Consider the following 8,892-nt stretch of genomic DNA (forward strand, 5'->3'; position numbering starts at 1 on the left):
CACTCTTTCTTTTGAAGGATTTGTTTTCCTGGGTTGAACTTAAGAACCCAGAGCACCTTATCACACTTTCACAAGCCTGCTTTCTAAGGGTGAAAGAAGAGGGGGGAAAAAAGCCCGCCAAGGCTTGTGACAGTTAAATCCAAGCTCTCAGAGGATTTGTTTTTCTTTTGGCGTCAGATTAGATGTTCAAACCAGGCGGTGCTGTGGGGCTGCGGGTGAGTGTCCAGCGAACCTTTAACGAGGCTAATCCCACAGCAGTGCATTCCAAGCAGCTAACGGGCGCGAGGGCTCGCTCACGCTCCTGCCTCTGCGCCACGGCTGGACCGAGTGCCTGCCTCGGGGGGCACTTGCGAACGTGTTATTAGCGATGAACGGCCGCAGGGAAACGTGGACAGCAGAGTTTGCTCCAGGACAGACTTAAATGCCAAGTTTGATGCTCAGGTAAAGAAGAGGAAGAAAAAAATGTTCTTGGTGGGCTTTTGCAGTTAGGTCCATGAAGAGAGAGACTGAACCTAGAGATCGAAGTGTCTGTGAGTAACGAAATCCACACACGGCATGTGCTTCGCTGTGGATTTTAGATTGCCTTATGAATTAATAGTGAAGGAGTGTTTCTGAAACAGAGAAAGAGATAAGCTTCTTGCTATTCTACTCTTGAAAATACTTTGCTGTACTTTTCTAAACTTTTTGCTATTTTATTAATTCACGATATAAACAAGAGTTTAATGCAGACTGTTTTGTAATGAATGTCTTGATTTCTCCGAGTTATTCTAGTTTTGTTATGAAGACTCTACTGCATGCAACCATTTATTATACCTCTGAACCTTATATTTCACTGCGAATTATCTCTGTCACAGAAAGATAACTGGCGTGGGGCAGTGAAACCAGCTGCTTTCTTTTTAGTTTGGAAGAACAAGGAATTCTGAAATGAGAAAATTGTGTGTTTTGGCATTATGACTGTCAGGTAGGATAGTATATTGTTTGAGATCTAAAGGCTGGGGAGTCTTTTTTCCTGATGTGAATATGGGGCTTTTAAAATCACATTATTACTTTTGCAATATTGCATTTGAGGAAGTATGATAAAAATTCAAATGCAAATTATTATTGTCTTTAACATAGCTGTGTTTCTTTTCTACTTGCAAAGACAGTATGAAAAAGAGTAGGAAACCAAATTTTTAATGTCAGTTTCTTGTGTTTTGAAAGCCTACTTATATACCTTAAGAAAAAAGTTTCCAGTGAAGTAGCTGTTATGGCACCTTTTTGTATTCGATCTTGAGGCTTAGAGAAATGGAATTAGTGGCCGTCCAGTAGAAAATTAGTAGAAAAGCTACATTAGGTGTGTAGTAAGTAAATTCACCAAGGTGAATTGCTTGCAGAAAAGTAAGCAAAATTTATGAAATTTAATAAAGGATATTTTTAGGAAGACTTGGCAACGTGAATGGTAATCCCATGGCATGTAAGCTCTGTAGTAGGAGCTGGTTTTGGATGCCAGTAAGAAAAGGTGGCGCATACAAGCTCTTCATGCTTTCTAGAGAATAAAATGGATATTGCAGGCCTGTATTTCATGATAAAACAAGCAAGCATGCAGATAGAACTGGCCATATTCTGTAAATGCTCATTTTTTGTCAAGAAGTTGCTGTGGATGTGTGTGCTGCTTCTTATCAGTGTTTGTCTTCTTAAGGCAGTATAGAACACTTGTATTCTCTTGGACTCAAAGAGGAGAAATTTCAAGAATCTCTGGTCCATACAGTAAAGTATGTGATTCCAAAGGTTAACAGTGCAATTTCTGAAGAATAATTGTAACTTCCTTTCTTTCTCTACCACATTCAACAAAAAGAAACCCCCTAATTTTCCCATGTAGTTTTGCTTCAAAAGTTTTGCACTAAAGAGGGTCAAATGAAGTTCATAAAGTTAACTCTGAAGGCCGTGATATCTAGTAAGTTTATAAAAAGCTTTTCTTTGCCTGAGAAGACTACTAAATTGAGAAGATGCTCAGTGATGCACTAGACTTCTAAGCTGATTTGACTGTATAATATGCAATGTTGTGACGATGATGATGATTATAGCCTGCATCCTTGGCTTGTAAGCATATACCAGTTATAATAAATTAGAGCTTTAAGGTAATCTCTCCTATATAAAGGGAAACTTTTTTTAGATTTTTGTAGGATTTCTTTTTAACTGTCCTTTGCTTAAACATGAAATGAAACTTGCCCCACATTCTATACAAACTTTCTGTTTGCTACAGTAAGGAAAAACAGTTCCATTTAATATTTTAATAGACTTTTCTTTCTCCTGACTACAAAAGCCATGTTAGGGTGTCTGCCATTCCAACAAACTATGAAGTCTAGCAGATTTTTCAAATAAAAAAACAAGCAGAGCAAAGATAAAATATTAATGAGTGACCGCGAGGTCTAATAAGGGATTATCTTCTGTGAAAAAGGCAAAGGAATAGCTTTTTATGTACTGAGAGCGGTAAGTATCGAATATAGCAAGAATTTCTTACTATGGTACTTTACAGGTTATACTAGTTACGTTCACTGACTCCAGGAAATTGCCACAGATCACAGTGGTTTCCACAAGTCTCAGAAACACAGATTTCTGGGTTTGAACGTGGAAAACAGGATGCGGGCTGAGTTGACCAAAAAGTAACATTAGCTAGTTAGTAACCTGACATTAATCAGTGAAGGTGATACTTAGATAGGTTGTTATCTAACCTTACAAAGTAAAAGGTAACACTAGTTAGTTAGTTAATGTTCTAAAGGCAAGTTCATATTTTCTCTTTTTATAGAGGCAAGATGCTCAGATTTCCTTTATCTAAAGCTCATTTCGTGTTACTGAAGTCTCGGATAACTTTGTCACAGTTCCTAACTTACAGTTCTGCCTATGCTATTAAATACCTATTAAATAGGTAGTTTTATAATTTGAATACATTTTATAAAATTCATCTGTTTGAAATTATTTTTAAAGGCAAGTTTCAGCTCCTCTCTTTATTAAATTAAATAATTAAATTCTATCTGGAGAAATCTTTTTGAGAGCCTGCCAGAATTCATATTATATGGAGTGAGCACTGTCTAGACAATTAAAAAGGTTTCAGAACTCTGAAAGTTTGTTGCTTTCAAAAAAAAACCCCCTAAAATCTCCAGTATATCTGAAAATTACGCTGAGGGAAATTATTTGCTTTCCTGAGAATATGTGGGGGAGGAACTTGAGTGTTACGAACAGGCAGAGTTTCATTGAACTCAGTCAGTTTTAGAGGTTACATCAGGTGGTCCTCTGACTCTTAGTGTAGCTAAATTTTGGGGTAACATTTCAGAAACAGATCTTCCCTGCTTTTTTTTCCTCTTTGAGATGTCCACATATGAAACTGGTTTTTCAGCTCCATGTTAAACAGCACTCTCAGTACTTACATAAAAAAGTTGCACTGGAATCATGGTACTACAAGTTTTTTTGTGAGATACGTATTTTCTATTTTCTAAGATTTTTCTTTTTTTAATTATAGCAGGCTAAGTTGTATCACTAAAATGAAATTTTTTAAGTATTTCTGTCAAATAGGTGTGTTTTTTCTCTACCATGCGGAAAGACGTACAGTTTGAATTAATTCCTCTCCAGTGATTCCTGCTATGACAATATCATTTAGGTAGTGAATATGAAAACAATCTTAAGAGTTTATGTAGAGTGCTTACCTCTAGAGGGAAATCGTAATTCTAATGGAAAAACATTTGCTCTGGGCAAAACGTGTTCTGAGTATCTGTACTGAGTCAGTGATGTTTGCTTTTATGTTTGAAGTTTCTGTTTGGTTGTACCGCAAGTTGTGTTTAATAAGCAAACAGAGCTCATGGCATTTCCTTTTTCTCTTTTAGGCACAGAAATCATGGATAGAAAGAGCATTTTACAAGAGAGAATGTGTTCATATCATACCCAGCACCAAAGACCCCCATAGGTAATTACATGCTAATTGTAGGAAAAATGGATGTAAATTACGAGAAGATGTCTATATGTTATGCATATGAATGTGTGTGGATTTAAATAGTTTGTAAAGATTTATTTGGTCAGAAGTGATTGGATTACACCCGGAGTGATGGATTTCTATGGGCACTATTGTTTTAAATTTCAAAACTTATTTAATTAAGAAAAAGGTAAATCAAACGTGGACGTCATCTGTGTCTAGTTTCTTTATCTTCTTAGTTCAATATTCACTGCCTTGAATATTAACCTAAATCCAATGCATGACAGTCAAAAGAAAGTAATTGCAGTGAATTGCAAACCTAAAATGTATGCTAGTCCTTGCAAAAACTGATTATTTGGCCTGATGTCATCTGAAGACAGTAGAAAATGTTCTTCAGTTTCATGTTTAGAACAAAGCATGATTTTACCAAAGTACAGCAGAGTGCAAAGTAGATAAGATCGTAGAAAGAAAGGTGATGTCTATACTATGGTGCTTCCACAAGTAGAGGCTTCAGATAACAGGAAGACAGTCAGCAGAGTTGAAAAAGGGGGGTTTTTTCAAGATTTGTAGACCATTTCAGATGGTTTGTCCGTCTGTCCAGTTTGTCCATATGTGTGACTTAAGTTTTCTCTTTGTTTAATGTCACAGGTGTTGCTGTGGGCGTCTGATAGGTCAACATGTTGGACTGACTCCCAGCATCTCTGTTATTCAGAATGAGAAGAATGAAGGCAGGCTTACTCGCAATGACATCCAGTCAGAGAAGTGGTCCATCAGCAAGCACACGCAGCTCAGCCCAACAGATGCTTTTGGAACCATTGAGTTCCAAGGAGGAGGCCACTCCAATAAAGCCATGGTAACCATGTTTTTCTCTTAGATAAATAATCCTGCTAGCTCCAAAAAGGCATTCACAAAGAACAAACAGCGTTATTCTTTCTTACCTTCATTTTACAGTATTATTTAGTGTTAGACCATACCGTATGTTTCTATGTATCGTGTGCCAAAGAACTGGTGAACAGAATTAACTGTAAAAGCTGGAGTGCAGCTTGAGAGGGGCTATGAAGACTTTTGAGAAGACTTATGAAGACTGAAGCCATGCTAATGTACTGCTGTCTCTATTTTCTTCTAATGGCTATCTATCCCTCTTTTTCTGAATAATTTTAGAATCGAAAACAGTTTCCCGTCATTGGGTTCTGTCTGCAAGGCTGACGAATTTGAAATATACCAAATTTATTTTAATATTCCTCCAGACACGTGTCAGAAGATAGACCAGTTAGATTTACTGGTTTATCTTTCAAATAAATAAGAGGCCCAGTCAGTGTCTAAGCTAGGAACTGGGAGGTCCCAATTCTGCCACCGATTTCCTTGAGCGAGTCACTTAATCATAATACAATGCTATGGAATGACACAGAAGTACAGTAAAGGCATTGCTCCACTGATTTGGAGAGCTGTTTGCAGCACCCACACTGGAGTATTCAGGTGTTTCTTATATGTGGCATACCCTGAAAGGAAGAATCTCTGTGGCTCTATCTAAACTGCAGGACCTGGGAAAGAGGAGTGTGTACCTAGCACGTTGTGGCCAGGACAGTGCTTTGGCAGCACTGAGGGCAGGAGCAGAACCCTGGATGCTCTGCAGAGTAACCTGCCCAGCAGCCCAGTACCACCCTCTTTGAATTCTTCCCAACAGGTCTCTCAGGTCTGTCACGGTGCTAGATATTAGAGACAATGAAGAGCTCGGTTACTATCCTAGTAAGAGCCAGATATTTTCCTCAGATGGTTAATTCAGGTGGTGAAGATGGAATGATTCCTTGAGTGGAAGGTTCTGTTCTCCTGGATGGGTGGGTTCTTTTGTTAGAAACCAGAAAACATGGTAGCACCAAAAACTGATAGTAAATCAGGTCAATTCTCTGGGAGTATCACAGACACTTTATGTTCAGTTTATAACCGATCACCTAAAAATCTGTAAGGCCATTGCTAAGGAGAGACTCTGATTCAGTAAATAACATTTGTTTAGGGTGAATAAATTGACACCTCCCTCAGCACTGTTATCTTCGCAAGGGGCGGGTACAAAACAGAATGATTTTCACCAAAACTGAGAAAGATTCAAAGGTGTAGTAGCCATCATGCTATTAACCACGTTTGGATACTTTGCATTAAATCTGTCTTTATGAGAAAGGGTAATCACCAGAGCTTTTTTGAGTGGCGTCCTTGAAGATCACCGTGAAGCAATAAACTGCTGTGACCAGAGAAAAGAAGTCGTGGGCAGCCAGGAAATGGTGAAGGGTTTAGGGAAGATGTTGATATCAGTTTCTCTAGAGGATTTCTGGTCTTTGATGGGATTCTGGTGTCCTGCTACAGTGCCGTAAAAGAACAAGAGAGGCTCCAAGGTGTGTGCTGTGTTCTCAAAGAAATATACTTAAATGCAAACCAAATGCAAACCAAACTTAAATGCTTAAATGAAAGTGCGGAGATAAAATTAGAAGTTGACATGAAGGAAAGCAAAATTTTGTCACAGAGTGCAGTCAGCAATGAAGCCATGAAGGATTTAGAAAAAAGAAGATAAAAAGAGATTAAAAATCTCAAGAGACCAAAATAACAAGTTAAAATTTAGAGATGAGTGTGGACAGATCATTTCTTGCTGGAAAAACCCTGGATTTATTTTGACAAGAAGGTAGTTACATGTGTCATCTATTCATATCGTCATTATATAGTCATTAATCCCCACCCAAAACATAGGAATAATCAAGTTCTTCATGAATTAAATAAGTCTGTAAAAACTCCAGAAATTCAGTCATCCCTTTAATGTGAAAAGTGCTTCAAGTTAAGCAATTCACTAATTATCTCTTTAATGGGTGTCCTTCTTGGTGACCACCACTATGAAAAATGTATTTCATGTGACCAGTACACCAATAAGGAGGTTTGCATAACCAGCAATTTTGCTTTTTCTTAAATGGAAACAAAATAAAGGTCTTTGTTGTGCTCCGGAGTGAAAGCATATGAAGGTGTCCCCATAGTCACATCTGCAGCTCCAGATGTTGTTCTAGGATAGCTTATAGTTAGAGAGCTGCCTGACTAGTTGCTGCAGTTTTATGAACAGAAAGAATGAAACTCCTGTCTCTGAACGTATTTATTTGGGACAAGGTCTTTGCTATAATAAATAAAACTTACCAAATCAAAACTCTGTGAAAGCCAAGAGTTTGCTCAGTTAAAGCAAACAACCAATTTTGCCAGCAGAGAAGAGGAAAACAAGAACATTTAAATTACCTTGAAAAATGAGCGCTGTAAAAAGGGGTAAGTACATAATGATCCTTGCAAACATTCTTATTCAGGCAGTACATTTCAAACCCGAAAGCAGAGAAGCTGGAACATGAACAGGGGCAGAGGGAGAGAGAGAAAAAGGAGAAAACAGGATAAATGGACGTTTGTTCTTTTGCTAAAAAACAAAACAAAACAAAAAACCCAAAAGACCCCTACTTAGTTATTTTCTAGCTGCTGGATAACAAATATCGCTATAGCATGCAAGCAGATTTTTCCTGTCAGTTGTGACAGGTTGATATTGCGCCTGCTGGCTAATAGAATAACCCTGTAAAGCAGCAAGATCTAGCAAGCTGACCAGCATCGAGGAAAGCCTTGGGGGACGAATTTGGGATAAAATGCATCTCCTGTTCGGTAGTTATTTCCTGAAATGGATGGCCACGTATGAAAATTATTAACCATGGGAAACACAGAACTGAGTAGTAAATTTTACTGCATCAGGCCAAAAGGCAATGGGATTTATTCATGGGAATCGTGATTCGGATTTGCAATTGGGAAACTGGGAGTTAATTAATGGAACAGATTGTTGCATGTAAGACTGACAGATCATTATTTCCTCTTTTGGAAGTATCTGAATTAGATTTTTAATAATGTATATGTATACAACTTTGATAGTAAATATATGTATACTTTGCATGTATATTTGCAAGCTACAAATGCAGTGATATCACCAGTTACCACCAGGCACGTAACAGCAGCATTTTTAGCTGTGAAAATGAAAATTACACTGAAATTATAATAGAACACGTGGATTTGGAAGAAAACGGAAAAGGTGATGCAGGTTTACATATTGCCAATAGAACTGACTGTGCCATTGGTTTTACTTCCGTAACCACATAGATCAAAAATTCTGAAACATCATGGATTTTGCTAATACCACTGAGTTGTTAAAGTATCTTCAGTGGGGCTGCACTAAGCTACCTAAATCAATAATATGGATAGCTGAGTGTGCAGCAGATTTTATAGAAACATATAGATCAGATTAGGTAGCATTCATTAACGAGATCAGTTACTAAAGAGGCCTTTAATGTAACTACAGATGATCCTGCAACAACGTGGTGGAGATGTCGTATCAATTACTATTTTCTTCACAAAAGTGGCACATCCCATTAATGTTTGAGAATCATCTTTAACAGTTTTGTTGTACACACTTACATTGTTTTTATGGCAGATTTTGAATTCTGACAACTGCAAAAAGATCTTGGATAGATGTGGATAGATGTAAAATTTTTTAATAGCTTTGGCAGTAAATCAATCAATTATAGAGATAGGAAAATTAATGAAATGTGATCTGCTTGTATCAGTTGACTCAGTAGTTGAAGAAATAACACGGATGAGTTCATCTAGCTATGTATTTGTAATTTATTACTCAAACTCTGAGCAATTATCAAACTAAGGTTAGTGATTCCATTCCAATTATGAGCAGCATTCTGAACAATTTCAAAATAGATTCTGGTCATTAGTGAACCAGTTAAGATGGTCGTGCTGTGATGCATTTTGCACTGAACTTGTGACCAAACTGAAGCAATTTTTTTAATTTACTACCTGCCTTTCCACACACAAAAAACCCCAGCGCTTAACATTCTTTCGTTAATTGGTGCCTGGATTACATATCAACCTTTTTAAAAGGACCGCTC

The 8,892-nt window shown here is 37.5% G+C and overlaps 2 protein-coding genes across 2 annotated transcripts in view; both read left to right on the plus strand.

Moving 5' to 3' along the window:
* Positions 1 to 3,857: 3,857 nt before the first annotated feature.
* LOC104492924 (transient receptor potential cation channel subfamily M member 3-like) lies at positions 3,858 to 5,149 on the plus strand (the record flags this gene model as incomplete). The annotated part of the gene is made up of 3 exons (XM_010135528.1): positions 3,858 to 3,937; positions 4,592 to 4,796; positions 5,105 to 5,149. Coding segments are annotated over 3 exons (330 nt in total), but the record flags the coding sequence as incomplete, so codon positions are not given.
* A 516-nt stretch (positions 5,150 to 5,665) lies between these two features.
* Positions 5,666 to 8,892, plus strand: part of LOC104492925 (transient receptor potential cation channel subfamily M member 3-like) — a gene marked incomplete at its 3' end in the record, with an annotated part of 10,491 nt that continues 7,264 nt past the window's right edge. Inside the window, exon 1 of the mRNA XM_010135530.1 lies at positions 5,666 to 5,689. Within this exon, the coding sequence (XP_010133832.1) occupies positions 5,666 to 5,689 (24 nt within the window). The remainder of the gene's footprint in view (positions 5,690 to 8,892) is intronic.

The sequence above is a fragment of the Buceros rhinoceros genome, unplaced genomic scaffold (assembly GCF_000710305.1).
Source record: "Buceros rhinoceros silvestris isolate BGI_N320 unplaced genomic scaffold, ASM71030v1 scaffold17184, whole genome shotgun sequence".
Taxonomy (NCBI): domain Eukaryota; kingdom Metazoa; phylum Chordata; class Aves; order Bucerotiformes; family Bucerotidae; genus Buceros; species Buceros rhinoceros.